The 18,424-nt window shown below is 31.5% G+C and overlaps 2 protein-coding genes across 4 annotated transcripts in view; both read right to left on the reverse strand.

The window, feature by feature from the left end:
* Positions 1–339: 339 nt before the first annotated feature.
* LOC143222606 (uncharacterized) lies at positions 340–7,580 on the reverse strand. 2 transcript variants are annotated; one of them, XM_076449311.1, is made up of 6 exons: positions 7,377–7,580; positions 6,497–6,600; positions 5,720–5,888; positions 5,315–5,513; positions 3,452–3,515; positions 340–2,621 (listed from the first exon to the last, which is right to left on the reverse strand). In XM_076449311.1, the coding sequence occupies exons 1-6, from the start codon at positions 7,578–7,580 to the stop codon at positions 2,231–2,233; spliced, it is 1,131 nt and encodes a 376-aa protein (XP_076305426.1). In that variant the 3' UTR covers positions 340–2,230. The 2 variants fall into 2 exon arrangements, with proteins under 2 accessions (XP_076305426.1, XP_076305422.1); XM_076449307.1 differs by having other exon boundaries at positions 340–2,906.
* A 57-nt stretch (positions 7,581–7,637) lies between these two features.
* Positions 7,638–18,424, reverse strand: part of LOC143222593 (latrophilin Cirl-like) — a 91,474-nt gene continuing 80,687 nt past the window's right edge. For both annotated transcript variants that reach the window (XM_076449300.1, XM_076449291.1), the window contains exons 11-15: positions 16,524–16,732; positions 13,414–13,463; positions 13,060–13,171; positions 8,825–8,928; positions 7,638–7,769 (exon numbers count right to left, since the gene is read on the reverse strand). In XM_076449300.1, coding sequence (XP_076305415.1) covers positions 7,649–7,769; positions 8,825–8,928; positions 13,060–13,171; positions 13,414–13,463; positions 16,524–16,732 — 596 coding nt within the window. In that variant the 3' untranslated portion in view covers positions 7,638–7,648. The remainder of the gene's footprint in view (positions 7,770–8,824; positions 8,929–13,059; positions 13,172–13,413; positions 13,464–16,523; positions 16,733–18,424) is intronic.

An 18,424-nucleotide genomic window follows, 5' to 3' on the forward strand; every position in this document is an offset into this window, starting at 1 on the left:
AATGGAAACCAATAATTAACTAACTATCGCCAAGTGTTCAAGAATAATTTCCGATCAAAACATAGTTATATTACATTGATGATATAGGATACTTTTTTATCAACCACATGGCTAAACTATATTCAGAATCTTCTTTCTAATTAAAAACCGTGGTTGCACTGTATTCACAATCTACTGTTTTTATCAACTATGTTTTGCATTACGTTTATCAATATAATTGTGAGCGATCGGCTTACATTCAAGTTTACTGACTTCTGAAATGGCTTTCTATGGTAGAGTAATAAAGTAACACGAAAAATGTGGAGAGAAAGTAATGATTGCAATTCATAAACAAACGTAAGTAATATTTATTTTATTTTACATAATATGTACAACATAAGCAGTTGGAACCAATAGGAAGGTGGTTTTTAATGCCTTACAGGTTTCGAATATATACTGGCGTGAATATGTATACATATATGAATTCCAAGCAATTGGGATAACAAAGAAAACTCGCCTTAAAACAGATGACTAAATAAAGTAATTCCAAAGCTACAATGTGACAAAACTTGGTCAGATTGATACCTTAAAACGTAATACCACACTGATATGAAAATAAACTACTACATTTCTTTTCATCCACAAGTCATAAATGTTAAATGAAAATAAAGAAAAAATGACTTAAACTTGAGAGCAGATATGGATATCTAAGCCTATAACATCTCATACCTAAACTATTTTTAACCTTCTGTAGCCAACTATGAGAAGGTAGTTTCTCCTATCCAGAAAAGCAGATTACTAAAAGAGAGACTAACAAGAATAATAAGCAACGTGTTTTTTATTAATTTCCATTTCAACTTTAATAATAACCACGTGTCTTAATAAACAACTTAACGATATCTAAAATAACCAGGTTAATAAATTTATTGTTACAGGAAATTTACATTCCAAATCAGCAATGTAATTTTCTTGATGGTTGGGGTCTTGTAGTCTTAGAATCTCTAGCATTCTTCTAAAAAAAAATTAGAGTAATGTGTAGTCTAGCATTTAGCCGTGGTTTAAAGGAAACTGGTAGTTTATCCTCGGGGTCTTCTAATCTTCCTGGTTGGAGGTGGGCAACTGCCCCTTTTTTTCTTCACACAACTGTTGTTTGTGCACCAAATATAGTGTATTACTTCTATTTCTTTTATGTGTAATATATTTTTCTTTCTAGTTATTGTATGAAATTTGAATACTTAGCCAAAGTTAGATGTTGCTTATTCACAGATATATTAGTATGACTCTGAAGTAAAGTATGAGTTTAGATGCATGAAAAAAAAATAGTCTTATAACAGAAAGTAAATTCAATTTATATCACTGGCATGAAGAAAGGAAGAAATTTCATTTCTCGTAAGTATTTATATTTTCAAGAATTTCTGTTCCCATGCTTCCTATTGTTAAACATTAAAACAATGACGTTATTTCATTAAAAGTATTATTTGTATCTCTAAGAATGTTTTATGAAAGTTGCTGAAAAATCATGTGCATGAGTTATTTTTATCGTGTAAATAATAGTTTGATCGGTATTCGCAATATTAAAGTAAGTTGTATAAAAACTCATTCTCTCTCTAGCGAAAACCATCAAACTTTTTTAATCCGTATGTTTTGTTTCATTCAGCAAAAATATTGCATTTATTCTTGATGAGATTCTGTTATGGCACAATTCATTTTATGTTAGGTTTCTCTAACAAAATTCATAAAATGAATAAACTTTATTTGGCAAATGATTTTACTAAAATTAATTTGATTTTGCACGAACAAAGGATTTTAATTATCATATAAGCCTCGTGTAAAATAAATACCAGTTTAAGGTTCTGGAGACGGCATGAATGAAGCGGTCCCAAAACTTTCGATTTTTAAATAAATGGTTCATCATTATTAAATACTTATTTAGATTATAATGAAAACTTTTTTCTGGGTAAAATTATTATTATTTTTATACATTCGGCTTTTTAAATATTAAAACTTATAATTCTAATTACCAATACGACTTCAATTCACAAAAAAATAACTTAAGTGTAGTTTAGTATTCTTGATGTTGGTCTATAATAAGAATACGGAAAGATTATGATATTAATTTAACTGCGTCATACACACGTGATCTAAGTAGTTATATTCGACAGTCTGACTAGCTTCTGGTTCACTTGCTTAATAAACATGTTCAAATTCGAAATGAACGGCAACTGCCATTTGGAACTGGACCGTGTTCAGTTCAAGGGGAGTTTTCCAAGACCTCTTTATTTACACTTAAAACAGAATGTACCGATGTAAGACAACAAGAATGGTCGTTCTCTGAAGATGACGGTTTGTTAATGTAATCTTCCTTTTCAAAATCCTGTTTCCGAACACTTTCAAAATCTTCAATTGCTACCTGCTGAGAAAGAACGTTATTTGACTTCTGCAAACATCTTGAGTGAAAACCTGGGCTATGAACACTTCTGGAATCTAGAATAACCGTTGTACATTGACGAACGTTCGAGAAAGCATCAAGCGTCAAATGATGTGAACGTTGACTGGAAGAATTATACCGATCTGCTCTTGTTTCTCGGCTGCTAAGTGTCAAAGTGTTGTCATTCCGTAAAGAACCCTCGTCAGTAGAAATTCTATGACAAAATGAATGAGCATTGTAATCTTCTGATGTACAAGATTGTGAATCATATTGATTAACAACAGAGTCTCTGTCAATTGTTTCATAAATATGCTCTGTCGTATAAGTTAAGCGACAGTTCTCTAAGCGTCTGTTAACATCAGGTGAAAATAGCAACAACTGACTTTTTATACACGATCCACGTGCATCATAGCAATAACGAGAAGAAACTGGCATCCAATCTTCCGTATCAGCTGAGAACATTCCTGATGATGGTAATGGTAGAGCAGGTAAAGTTGAACTAAGTAAAGCAGGATAAGTAACTTTCTCGTTAGATTGAATTACACTGTTTGACTTACTGATTCGTACATTATTAGTTTCTACTGAATATTTAACACTACTGTCAACGGCTGGAATATTCTCCTTGATCGTATATTGGTGATCTTGAAGCCAGTGTAAAAGAACAATAAATAAAGTTATATATACATGTAAAAGAAGTAACATATATACTTACATATGAATTATTGACAATCTAACTACTGCAGTTATCTTTAATTTATCGAAGCATATAACTAATTCAGCTTTAAATTTGTTAAAAATAATAAATTATAAAGCGAAAACATTACCGCCCTTGAATATTTAAATAACAGATTGGCGTTAGGTATACACGATTTAACAACGGTAAAAATCAAATTTACAGCAATGTCTCGAATAAAAATATGTCTGGAAATTAATATACGTAGCTGGAATATACCTCTAAGCACCCCTAAAAGTAGATTATGTTTCCACAAAATAAATATTCACTTAACTCTGTTTGGAAAGCGTGTGATAAAGAATAATATTCACCTGGTTTGAGGAAATTCTTGGTTTCTGTTAGGAAGCTCAGAGATTTCCATAACGGCTGGACTGACTATTTACGTTCGGAAAAAAAGATGTTGATGTTTAAGGAAATCAAAATATCATTTCATCAATGTTAGTTTTTGTGCTGGTGTTCAGTAATTTTAGATTTATGTAACGAAAGTATAGCCTAATTAAATGTGCTGTTCGGTCAATACAAAAAAAAACACAAACCAGCTTCTCACTTTAATATATACGTATATAGAAATGAAAATACAATATTGAAACGATTTTGAACATGCAAATCAGTTAGTCACTGACAACCACAGCTGATGTAATTACATTTTTACGTTACGTAGGAAGAACGTCGCAATCCATAATTGAATAGGCTTTAGGGAAGAAATACGTAATAGATACGTTCAGGTAAAAAAATAAACAGAATTTCTAAGACAGGGATAACTATTATTCTCAACGGGCCATCTTCGGACACCAGAATTATCCAGAAAGAGATTTGCAGCAACTGTTATTCTTACTGTGTTAAGTAAAGTGCATCTTCTTGTAAGAGTTGAAAATTCACGAACACAAATGTCAGAGATAAAATCTGTCCATGTACTTTAATTAACAGTAAACAATATAATCAAGAAAGACTGCCTTCTGGAAATGTGACACGAATCATGTGAATACAAGTTACTATCTAGGAACTACTCTCAAACAACTGGAGAATGAAATGGAATTTATGCTATTCTATGTGAATAGATACGCGTCAAGTCATTACATATTTATTATTGATCATACTGTTGAAACGTACGCCTGAAATCGTTATTCTCATACAATAAATAGCTTATGGAAAGCATGCAGAGATGAGGTACGATTTAGACATGAGAGTCTTACGATGGAGCCTTTTGCAATAGATACTACGCTGTAGAGATACTGTCAAAATGCACGGTTGTCAGTTAGAGTATGATTAGAGACGATAACATGAACTCTAATCATTTGATGAGGTTCCAAAATCATTTTAATATAGTAATCAACCTCTTCTATTTAGTACAGTTGGGCGAAGATATTTACATTTTTTAAAATTAATTCATATCAGTTCGTATTTAACAACGTAAACATATTTTCTTATTAAAAAGCAAAAAAAGCTTAGTCCAAAATTAATTTCTATTATGATTAAAAATTGAATATTTTGTTTTAGTTAAAGTGTTTCATGACAAAGCTATAAAGCATACACTTGAGGTCTCAATTTTGGTTTTAAAACCATGATTTCTCATTATTTAATTATTTACTTCCATGACAACTTATGAGTTTCCAGTTAATTAATACAAAATTTTAAATCATTTTCTAAATAAACTAGAATCGGAAGAAACGAGAAACGTACAGAAACTACGAATTCGTATTTGAAGTTTTGTCGTAGTTGACAATCGTATCTACAATGCTGCATATACAATAGTATATTTCATTCTGTTCTGAAATTTCTAATTTAGTTCTTTCATACAGCTACAAACTAATAATAAAGAGTATATTTAGTTCTACATAAACGATATAAAAATATTCCGTTAATTTATTTCAATTTGATAGATTGTTTAGTCAGTATTCATGATGAAACTTTGTAGAATGGAAGGAAACTGCCTGTTGTGGAGACACAAGTGTAGAGGACGAAGTTTTGAAAGTCTTCAGGTAGATGAAAGGCGGAAGACTTTCAAAACGTCATCCTCTACACTAGTGTCTCCACAACAGGCAGTTGCCGTCCATTCTACAAAGTTTCATCAATTTATTTCAAGTTGTCGAAAACTAATAATCTTCAAAGAGGATGGTTAGTTCTGATAGAAAAGTTATTTAGAATTAAAATAATATGTTTAGCTGTTCTTGTACCTGCAGAAGAAGAAGAAACGGGAGTTGGAAGGACGAGGTTACCCACACTTTCATGGCCAGAAATGGGTGACACTGAAATATTCATCATGTCATTGGTGTAAATGTACTGACTAGGCGGACTGACAACAGGCTTGCTGCTATTAACGCAGGCCTCGAACCAAGAAATTGAGCGAATCCCGTCACATATCGCTATCCGAACCTAGGATGAACAAAACACTACTATAGATATATTTTGCGATTTAAAAGAATCCATAAATAAAAGACTTAGAAGGTGCTAATTCTACTAATATATAAATTCTAGTGTGATGGTAAACTACAGTGAGTTTTTTACATTGTGGTTTCAGTGTTCTTTTTATTTCCAGTTACGTACAAATGCTTAGTAAAATGATAATACTTATTCATTACCTGAGATTCCACAACACAATACAATATAAACAGTAAAGCTCCTTGCAAACTGTTGCTGACTGCAAATAAATATATTGTGATTGGCGAAGTGTCATACAGGTACCATAAACACGAGGACCATGTTAAACTCAGCACTACCAGAACACACATGGAGTTAGTACACCATGCTCTGAAATCAGAGAACATAAGAAATATCAGTTTAGAACAAAAATAGATCAAAATATAAGTTATTAAAATATAATTAACAATATGCTACGTTTAATACTAGAAATAAAAGACCTTACAACAAAAAAAATTTGTTTGTATTTCATTAAATATTCAACATTTTGCTTTACAGCTTCTTCAAAAATGTTCACAAAAACAAACTGAAACTGCCTGCATCAAGTCTCATATACTTTAAATAATAATTATTATACCAGCTGGTGATGGATATCCAAGCAGCACCTACGGACTGACTACTACTGAGTATTTAATGAGATAAAAACAATATTTTAGTGTTATAATAACATTTTTAATATGCCTTCTGTACACCAATATGCACTACAGAAATTTAATATACCTTATTACCAAATACAGTTCTGTCAAACTTTTATATAAAATATCTTAATATGAATTTTAAATACAGGAAAAAACTGACTATCCTGACAAAAACGTTTAAGTTTAAAAAAAATACGAAAATACACACTTTATTCTATGTGTAAAATACTATGTCCAATTAACTGGTACATGAAAAGCTTCTGTGAGTTGAAAACAACACAAATCTTAAAAGTCATATACCTAATTATGCTGTTTTTAACACCCTCTTTATTTTTACCAGCCATTCCTGAATCTGACCTTTGGGAGATGCGATGATAAACAAAAATCAAAAGTACAATGGAGACCTGAAAGAAATCATAAGTTTAAAAAAATATAGTTTTTTAATTGTCCTACAATAAGTTTTATTTACCTATGAAAAATGAGAAATCATTGTATTTTTGTATTGCTCTTAAATATCTTTTACTAATGTTATTTCAATACCTGTTACTACTGAGAGATTACATCTTCAATTTATCTTACTTTAATATAAAGTGTATTATAAGACAAACATACTTTTCTTTTTCTAAAATTTCATAAATATCATGTTTTTATTGCACATATTTATTTTATAATTTTAGTTACAGTATCAATTTATTTATTTTTAGTAATTATATAAAACTAACAGATTAACTCACAGATTATGTGATTGAATTATTATTTAACATCTTTATTCAAAGTGAGAGAAGAGATAGTCATTATATTCTCTTTGCACTAGAATTGATTACGTAAATTAAACATATTATTTTCACTAGTAAACATTCATCATATACATATGAAACTACTAATTTTCTAATAATCATAATTTTACAAGGTGTTCACTAAACCATTTAAATTATTAAACCTCATTACAGGAGGAATATTTGTTTGTTAATATTGCAGTTTAATAGTTTCTGTTATTTGTAGAAACTGTATTATCTGGTTCTTAGTGAAAAGTCGCTGCTTCAACTTGATTAGAAAAATTTAACTGATGCAGGCTTATAAACAATTAGAATTTTTCAGCCCTTAAAGTTCGCATTTCGAAAGACATACTAACTCTATGAAATATGCTTTATATTAAAATCATATTAAGTATCTGGCTTACAATGATACTTGCTCCAACTGGTCCTACGAAACTCATTACATAGAAGTTTCCATATTCCAACCAACAAACATTGACACCATTGCCAAAACTGCCAGGATCAATAGCCGCACTGATACCAACAACTATAGCCGGAATACTATAGCCGAAGCCAGCGTACCATTTACTTCTGGATGTAGACCCGTCAAGTACGTCCACCACTACCATGAACAGATGAAAAACGCTTAACAGCGCCCAAGCAAACACTTCGAGAAGTAGGTAACAAAGGAATCCGGCTACAACACCGCATACAATTCTATTTTCGTTTGTTCTATGCCAATAAGAAAAACTATTTCCGCCAAAAAAAGACACACTAAAATATTCTTTCGTATGGTATACATATCACCTTTCAGTCTCCTGAAATTAAAAAAGATGATTTTATGAATATGCATTTTATACCGTAAATTTTTATGTTAAATAATCTTATGATAAATATCTTAAGAACTACTTTTAAATGCCCCCTATGACTAAGAATCTCTGTTGTTTCTCTTTTTGTCTCTTATAACATATGATGCCCAAAAAAGTTTGATGTTTTGTAATTTCTCATAACCTACGAACAAGTAATAACTATTTTAGCGTAAAAAGCATGTGATAGTAGCTACGACTAACAGTTTCATAAGCAAATCTTTAACAGAGACGGCTGATATAGATATTATAAAACTTTTATTTAAAAACACAATACAAGCAAAAGTGTTTCGTCGTGCATGATAAGTAATTATGAGGTTAATAATAAAGGTCATTCCTAATCTGATGATGTCATAAGTAAACCGGGACGTTATTGCTTGTATTGTGCTATTAACTAAAAGTTTTCCTTATTCATATCAGTCGTCTCTGCTATACATTAATCTAAATGAGTTAGTTACTCGACGTCATGAGTTTCATAAGTAGTATTGTAATGTTTGGCACACTGAAGAGACGGCGTTGGCAATCAGAAACCATAAACTGAATTTTGTTAAAACAAATGAAGTCGTGTTGGCTATCATCATAATGTAAGTATTAACTTCTACATAAAAGAAAACAAAAATTAAGAGGCGATGTAAAAATATTTCACAAATACAACCTATTCTCATTTTCACATAAATGTCTGTTTTTAATTAATAAAATACGTAACTAGTACAATTTGTTTTCACAGTATTGCTAAAGTATTGTTCTATAGTTTTTCAGCCAAAACTATGGATATCCACAACGCTTTAAAAGGTTCACAAATACTGTATAGATTAATGTTTTTCCTGTTTCAAATTCAGAGCTATCTGCACTATCAGATATCAAGATATCAAAGAACTTTTTCAAATATATTTTATAGTATGAAATGCACATTTATATCACTTTGCTATGAAAATATTGTTGTGAGTCTATGATTTCAAAACAGCTAGAATTATAATTTTGTTGACGTTATTAAGTACAGTGCATACCTTAGTCTTATAAGCAACAGAAACGTGATCAAAATAAATGCCATGCCTATTGTACAACCATTCCACACAGCTACCTTAGATGCCTTTTCGAAGACTTCGTATTGCTGCAAGAACAAAATTGAATAGATGGTTACGTTTGCAAAACCAACAGAAGCTAAGAAATAACCTATTTTACCTGTACACGCCTATTATCTCTATACCTTAATTAACATGATATTTTTACACATATATATAGGGTGGTTGTTTGGAATTAAGCACGAAGCTACACAGTGGGCTGTCCGTGCTCTGCCCACCACGAGTATTGACACACAGTTTCTAACGGTGTAGGTCTGCAGACATATCGCTGTGCAACTGGGACGCGTATATATAGGAATGAACTTAATTATGTTTGAAAATAATATACATTAAATAGCTATTAAGCATAGAAAAATTTGGTACCAAATTTTCCCTAAAATTACAAAGTGTAAACTTAGTAAAGAAAAGAAAGTTTTGTCACTCAATTTGACTTTGACCTTTGACCATTTAATCGTGACTTTATCATTGAACTTGTGCTTTGGCCTTTACCGTTTGATCAAATAAAACGTAGCCTCCAAAACTTCAAAAATTTAAAAGTTATACAAAATTATTCCATGAAATAACATTAAACTTATGATTTTCATACTCTAAATATAAATTATCCATTTTGTTCATTTGTTTCATTTTATCTACACCAATACTTTTACCATATAAAATAATTTGAATTGAACAACAAATAAGTTATCATATTTTATCTTCTGAATGGTGTTTATCTGATATTCGTTATATAGTTCTAATTTATTAATTTGCGTAGTTTTAAAAATGTTTATATCCTCATTTGATTTAGTAAGTAATTTATTTTTTATTATTATCTAATGAAACAAAGCAAATTATATGCACAATTCTTATCGTTAAGATTTAGAATCTTCATTTATTAATTTCGTATCAATAGTTGAATCACTGATTACTTCATTAATAATTTCATTAAATCTTGATCTTAAAGTTATTCGCTTATGAAGCTCGTTTGCTAATTGATGTGTCCATAAAATACCTTTTTAACCTTAATCCAAATTTAGTCTTAGTACCAATGACTGGTAATATTATTGAGTTATCAAATCTTTCACTCAGAGTTGGATCATAAATACCTTTCAATTTTGTTAATATTCTTATTACACACATCATTTCTAGTTATAGTGTCTTTATTTTTAACGTAACATATATCATGACTACATGCAGTTTCATCTACTCTATTAACAGTTTCTAACCATTCTTTTAATGACCAATCTTTATTTAATTTTTTATTTAATTCAGGGCCCGGCATGGCCAGGTGGTTAAGGCGTACGACTCGTAATCTGAGGGTCGCGGGTTCGCATCCCCGCCGCGCCAAACATGCTCGCCCTTTCAGCTGTGGGGGCGTTATAATGTGACGGTCAATCCTACTTTTCGTTGGTAAAATAGTAGCCCAAAAGTTGGCGGTGAGTGGTGATGACTAGCTGCCTTCCCTCTAGTCTTACACTGCTAAATCAGGGACGGCTAGCACAGATAGCCCTCGAGTAGCTTTGTGTGAAATTCAAAAACAAACAAACAAACAATTTAATTCAGTTACAAGTTCTGTAAATTTATTTTCAGAAAGATGTAATTCCAAAGATAATTTATTTATAAGATTACTTACAATTCCTTTTTCAATAAATTTTGTTGTATTTCATCCACAAATAGTACATGTGCCTTTTATCGTATTTCTATTATTTTTAATACATTTTTGTTATTAATAGTGTTTATATAATCTTTACATTTTAAACAATACTATTTAATTTTTTAAATAGTGTGTATACTGCGAATAATGAGAAGAGGATATTCCTGTTCGATTCCGGATGACGAGACAAATAGTTTGCTGTATTCAGATTAAAAGTTTCTTTAATGTCGAATTGGGATTTTCTGGAATACTCTCACCCCAAAAAAAAATCAAGTTAACAACAAATAAAGCTTTTATAACCAAATAGGAGGATTTGACGCTACTATTATAGCGTATCCACGGATCTGAGGTACCGAATGAATTCCTTCAGTAACGGGTCATTTAATCTGATGCCTTAATACAATGGAAGGACACTTTCTGAACTTCATCTTTTAATTTCTTTTCAACAATACATTTAAAATGATCCGGTAACAATAAAGTTTTACATCAAATCCTGCTAAATAATTGCAACTAGGAATATCATTAATTTATTACCAACTAATTGGCTTAACATAAAGCCAATCAAAGATGGATGGAAAAAGTTATTTACATCAATAGACCATGCAAACTCTTTTGAGGCATGAAAACGTAATTACGGTTTCTTTACGTAGCGTCAAGAAAGACACTTTGCTTGTAAACAACATAAAGTTTTGCAGATAGATTCAAGTGTTTAGGGCGAAATAACAAAGAAATAGTTTTACAGTAAAAATATGTACCTAATAAATTTATATTACTATGTCTCTGAACATGTGTGGAATGTTGAGAATTTCTAAGTTACATTGAAATGTTTATTAATCATGTTGATCAAATGTATTTTGCAAATGCCTAACTAAAAGATGCTTAATATGGTAGTTTTCAAAATAATATATAGATTGTAAATTAACTAAGTGCTTAGTTTATACACATACAAGAGAGAATAATATTAATTACATATAGTCTACTTGAACTCATTATATCGGCAGAGGACTACCTTTTAGAGATGTGGCATATAACATATATCACAGTTTTGGATGTAATCATACACCTTTTCAATGGAAGATTTAACTTTTTTTATGAATTTGGAGAAACAAGCTGTTTCTTAAAGGCTGTAACTAAATACAGTTATTATGTGATCTCTTAATCACTAAATGTTTCGTAAATGACATGTGACTAGCTGTCATATGTGGATTAGAATATCTCTCTAATTTTAATTGTAATGTATAAAACAAAGGCTGCAGAAATATCTAAATCGGAATTTGAAATATCTCTGAAATGAAATACTAGTTTTCCCTATCTGAAAAAAAATAATAGTGAACTACTTGAAATTCCCTGAGTTGTGGGTCTCCTTTGAAAACCATTACGACTTTTGTATGTGATCCTACATGTTAACTTCTTAATTTGAAGAAAATAAACTTATGATACACTTGAAATAACAATTAATATCAACTTTTTTATAACTAGATTAGAATATAACTGTAGTGTATCCAGGTTTCTTTGTTTTGTGCAAATTTTTGTGTCTGAGTCCTGCACGTAGTTAGTGAAATTATTCTAAGTTGAATGTCTTAAAGTCGATAAACTACACACTAATCATTGTGCTTAGGTACACCTTATATTACCACTATCCAATAAAATCTTGTATCTTACCATGAGTCTGAGTTTAATTTACGAATGTGAACAGCCAATGACGTAAGTAATCTAATGACTGTGTAATACCGTATTTGGCCCCTGGTCAATAAAGTGGGTATGATAAGATTATTTCTACTGCCCTTATCAGTAGTGAAAAGACAAAATAAAAATAGAAGCCATCGAGTTTGGTGTCAGACGAAAATATTCTTCAGAATAATAACTTTGTTTTATTTGTTCACTTGTGTCATTTGCCTTCATATGTGTATTCGTGTATTCATGTGTTCGAGCTCATTATAACTCTGTAAACAGCATTTCTGGAACCTACGTTTTGAGGCTGTTTAAGCTCATCTGTCAGACATTAATATACTTGCATACCATACGACAATAGAACAGCTTTCTAAACCTGGCCAAGATTTAATTATAATACATCTTGTCACTGTCTTCAGTAGCTCAGCTTGAAACACATAACGTTACAATCTTCATTTCGATATACAGCTCACTGTGTAGCTTTGCGTTTAACAACAAAAAATAAACACTGTGGTAGTACAAACTAAAACTCTCTTTTATCTAGCAAAGTATTTAAAAATTCTGAGTTTAAATATATATCTAGTATGGTATATCACAACTTTCGATTTCATTGATTCGTTTCTTACTGAACATGTGAGAATCATATATCCTTGGTTGTGGCTAATTGAAGATATGTAGGCAATGAACTTTAACATTTGTAATTTATAATTAACAAAATACTTTTTTAGTAACAAGTTAACATTACAGAATTACATGAAATGTCATGTTATAATCACTTGAACATCAATTATAGTAGCTTTATTTAATAGAGTGGTCGTTGGCTACTTTTCATTATAATACGATGTATTCAGTTTACCTCTATTGCGGATGCTTCCATTAGCAAAGCAAAGTTGGTAAAATGATTGCAGGAACATTCAGTGTGAGTTTTGTTAGTTGAACTCGTCCAGCATCCTTCCCCTGACCACATTCTATAGAAATCAGTAAAGAAAAAAGAACCCAACAATATTCAGAGTTATATATATACTGAATTAAAAACCAAAAGAGTAAATACTCAACCCAATTAGAAACTTTACATAAAATAGGAAATAGCTATACAAAGTTTTATAAAGAACGTAATACAGTCATAGGCTTGCATGCTGTATTAATGCACTTTGTTTAATATACTTTATCAAGCCATAAATTACAATAAATATAGTCAATGATATATAACCTGTTATTAAAATCCCAGTATACACATCTTGGATTGGTTACATTCTCCTCCTATAAAGAAAAAAAAAAAATTAACGTTTTATTTAACATAATTAGTCCAGCTAAAGTAATAATTACAAAAAAACTTAAACTAGAAAAAATATTTTTAACTATAATACATCATCTCGTTTAAAGGCTATTTCTTCAGTCCTTCAATAATGCTATTGTGTGACCAGGATTTTTCCTCAGTAGTATGTCTATCTGCTAATCATCTTATTACACAACATAGGTAAAACATTACGGCCCGGCATGGCCAAACGCATAAGGCGTGCGACTCGTGATCCGCGAGTTCGCGCCCGCGTCGCGTCAAACATGCTCGATACAGTATACGAGCAAAACATATTTTTGACCTACATACCTCTATTATTCTAAAATAGTTATTGGGACATTTTGAAATATTTCTTCACAATCCGTTCATTTAAATCCAGCTCATTTCTTCAGTATTTTTACAAAACTCATTTAGAAATATTCGGGTTTGTTTTTTCCATAATGTTACCAAACATATTTTGTTTATTTATTTATTACATAAATTGATGGAAACATACCTTAACCGTTCTCTTTTATTCATTTCTATCGTATACCTCTATCCAGTGTTATTATTTTTGCTTAATGTAAGTTACTTTATGAGCACTTGTAAGAGGGTAACAAACCTCCATTTCTTTCAGTTTAGTTACATACTAATAACACTGAGTTGGCATACGATTTATAAGCATGATCTGCATTATTACAACAAATGTTATAAACATCACGATGTAACTAGATATTTTCAAACATTGTATTCTTAGCCAAAACAATATTTTTTAAAAACCAAAAAAATAATGAATGGTTTTAACATATATTTTCAGCTTTTTATACTTTTGTTTTATAATAGTTTATTGTTTCTTCTTCTACCAAAAACATTTCAATCGATTTTATTCCTTTATATTTTGGTAGACTGAGTTAAAACTTGGTATAGTTACACATTGGTCCAATACGCTCTTTTTAAGTTTTTTTTATTTAGGCCTTTTTTAAAGGACTTTATGGGATGAAAGATCAAACAACAACAACAAATGTATATTGTACGCTCCTGTGCAATAATATTTACATAAACAGAGATGAAAATTGATAAAAATGTAACTCTTTTTGCACCCAACACTGGCTTACAAAAAGTTGGTTTTACCATTTTGAGTCTTTTTAGGGAGTTAAAGCTAAAAAATATGTATAATTTTGGGCTTTTTCATCAATTAATCGCCCATAGTTTGATCAATTTACTTGATATGCTTTAATGTAGGTCTTATACGTTGACAAACAAAAACGGTAAACGTTTTGAGTAATTGTAGAGGTCAAGATGCCACAAAGGAAATTTTTTATTTCGGCCAATTAACATGTATTTTGTACAAAGATACGTTTTTAAAAGTCGCATATATATATATATATATATATACAAAGTTAAGTGGTTCATATACATTTTTGGCCATTTTAAAAAGGTCCAAATGTTAGATAATTCAATATTTTCGGAAGTTTGGTTAATAATTTAGACTTGTTTTGACAAGTTTACGTAGAATTTGGTACAAAGATGTTCTTTGCAGTTCAGTAACAGATAGACAGGTATCTAAATTTGAAATTATTGTCTTTTGATCTATTTTTTAGTGAAGAAAGTACAATTTGGTGTCTTGGTAAAATACTTATGTTTATGTCAACCAACTTACATGGGTAGCGCGACCAGATGGTTAGGCGCTCTACTTGCAACCTGCGAGTCGCGGGTTCGACTTCTTTCCTAATCAAACGTACTTACCTTTCCAGCCGTAGGAGCGTTGTAAAGTAAGGATCTATTCCATTCTTCGTTCGTAAAAGAGTAGCCCACGAGTTGGCGGTGGGTTATGTTAACTGTTTTCTCTCTACTCTTTCACTTCTAAATTAGGGACGGTTAAATCATATAGCCCTCGCTTAGGTTTGCGCGAAATTCAAACCAAACCAACCCCAAACCATAGTACATAGTATTTGGTATAAAAATACCTTCTTGTAAGTCCCAAGCAGTGAAATAGCCATTGTTCAATTTTCCTGGTGTCAAAACTGAACATATTCTGATTGTGAGACAGAGACTAGTTACATTTGTCCACAATTATTGACTCTTTAATTGTTCATGAAATGCTTTATCGTTGCTTGACCAATTATTCTAATATAACCATTTGCACTTACCATAATTCTTCCTTCACTGGAGCACCCCAGTGGCACAGCAGCATGTCTGCGGACTTACAAAGCTAAAAATTTGCTTTCGATACCCGTGATGGGCAGAGCACAGATAGCTGTTTGTTTAAGTTTGTGCGTAATTACAAACAAACCTTCACTGGATATTTCTATTCATTTTAATTAATTTTACCAAGCAGCTCAGCATGTGCGAAAATTCCGATGATTGCTGTTAACAATATTTTGGTATATATAATTGTTTTAAAAAAATCTGTAAATTTCTAATCATCTAGAATTCTTATATGCTTAAAATTAAAACTTGCTCAGCATATCCATCAATGGCAAACTAATGCTTGTAGGTATCACTGGAGAGAAACCTGTATTGATACACATCTTTGAGCTCAGTTTGAAGGACATTTTAGTCTTTAGTCACGATAACTTAATAATACAGTATTTATAATAATTTTCTTTAATAAAAGAACTTAATAAGTAAATTAAATTTTTCAAAATGTTTTAAATTAGTTACTTGTGCAGAGTTAACTAATTTGATGAATTTTTCTCTTTGTTTTACGAAGTATCCTATTATAATCTTTTTTTTTTTGACAAAATAAGGGGGCTTATCATGTTGAATAGAGAAAATATTAATGTTGAGATGGAAAATAATAGAGCTTTTGAAGTATACAGTTTTATGAAGTAATTAACTTTATCTTTTCCTTTCTGACAATATTTTATGGAATGGAATTATATAGATAAATACCTTTTACTTTCATGAACGTTTTGTTTATTACTTAAACATTCCTCTCGGATGCTCAAGTTACGTACGTTTTCAACCACCACAAATGCCTTGTATTTTATGTACGTATACGTCGTTACGGGCCAACTGTTTGACAAAATTCGTTTCCTTACTTGAATATGCCTAAAGACGATTTTTGCCGGCTGATGAAGGTTGACCAAGCCATGGCGCCGAACCGACGCTGCCAGAACCCTCGAGTTGATGATGTGCGAACTATTACTTTGCTTGTTTGCCGGAAGGGGTCGTCTAAATATTCCACGATCTGCTGCGGTTAAGAAGTTTCCCAATTTGTTATAAGCTAGAAATACAATGTCCACAACTCCTGAAAAAGAACAAAAACAAAGAAAAACTTATACGTACCATAAACATAAAAGTAGTTATTTCTTTATGGTTGTTTTCCCTCACATAACACAGTATAGTATTTCTTTTTGTCGAAACTAAAATAGCTACCAATTTCACTCTTTCTTAACTAGCATAGAAAAAATCTTTAGTCTTGTATATTCAAGTTATTTTCAAGACTTCCGCGCAATTTCTGCATGCTTTTGACTGTATAGATGTTGACCAGATGTCGCAAACATGTGGTAATCCTTTAACATGGATAAAGTACATACTCCAAACGTTTACTTTAGTTTCAAGCTAGCATGATCACGATATTGGTGAACTTCTAGGAAGTTATTTCATTTAAATAGATATCACAGGAACCTTTACAAACTGGATTTGGATGGCTTAGCATCGTACGCAAACAACTGGTTGAAGTGCCTAGCTTGAGAAATTAAAGCACGCCGTACTAAGGCTTTGCATAACCAAAATAGAGGGTTATTTCAATAATTCTTCTGTCGCCTTTTAATTTGTTCCTCAAATTTGGTTTCTTACTGTCTTGGCATGACTACTCTCCACCTCAATTGAAGTAAACAGAAGGTATGCAGCCAATCAGTTAGTGATAAATGGATCCGCAATTTAAATAAATACACTGTTTGTTTGTTCAATACAATATTTGCTTAAAAATTCTGAACTTGCGTTCTTGAAGATACTATTAAGTACCTGGAGAGCACCAATGTACCTGAATACCACACCTTCAATCATAGTGTTTATGAGTAAATATGTGACCATTACTAAGTAGAAACATTGGAATCATTCTTCCATAATGATATATAAGGCATTTAGAACATTTTTTACTTTTCAACCATCATAGGAGACCTAGAGAAGCCTCCACCACTCACCGGTATGTTTTATGGCTTTTGTATGGTACTTTAAAGTTGATCATGCTTGGATAACCTTCACTTTCAATCATAGCGTCTATGAGTGAATATGTGACTATTTGTAAGTACCAACATAAGTGGTACATTGATTTATCTGTCTCCAATATTTGTGAAGCTTTATGTTGTTTTGGTTTAAGTTTTCATTTTGAACTGTATAAAAAACACAAATGTCTCAGTTATATGACAAACCAAAGAGAAAAAAATATTATAAATACAGGGTGAATATTATGCTAAGAATATTAAGATTCATATTAGCACAAGTGTTTCTCTCTTTGTTTTTCGAATTTCGCGCAAAGCTACACGAGAGCTATCTGCGCTAGTCGTCTCTAATTTCGTAATGTAACACTAGAGGAAAGTCAGTTAGTGCTCACCACCAACCACCAACTCTTGGGCTACTCTTTTTTTACCAACGAATAGTGAGATTGATCGTCACATGATAACATTCCCACGGCTGAAAGAGCGTGCATGTTTGGTATGACGGGATTTTGAACCCGCGACCCTCAGATTACGAGTCGAGCGCCCTAACCACCTGGCCATGTCGGGCTATAGCTCGAATGATCTAAGAAGTGTGCAGCTTTTACGAAAACAACCGTTGAAAAGAGGTAACTCAAACCAGCATTTTCAAATATCCCACATGAAATGGAATAATCAACAATGATGATGTGTTCTTACTGATAATTACGGGGATGGCTTGGTGATTAGGGCGATCAAGTCACAGTATGCAGGTTCGAACCTCCATCACCGAGCATATTCGC

Source organism: Tachypleus tridentatus, chromosome 1 (genome assembly GCF_004210375.1).
Source record: "Tachypleus tridentatus isolate NWPU-2018 chromosome 1, ASM421037v1, whole genome shotgun sequence".
Classification (NCBI taxonomy): domain Eukaryota; kingdom Metazoa; phylum Arthropoda; class Merostomata; order Xiphosura; family Limulidae; genus Tachypleus; species Tachypleus tridentatus.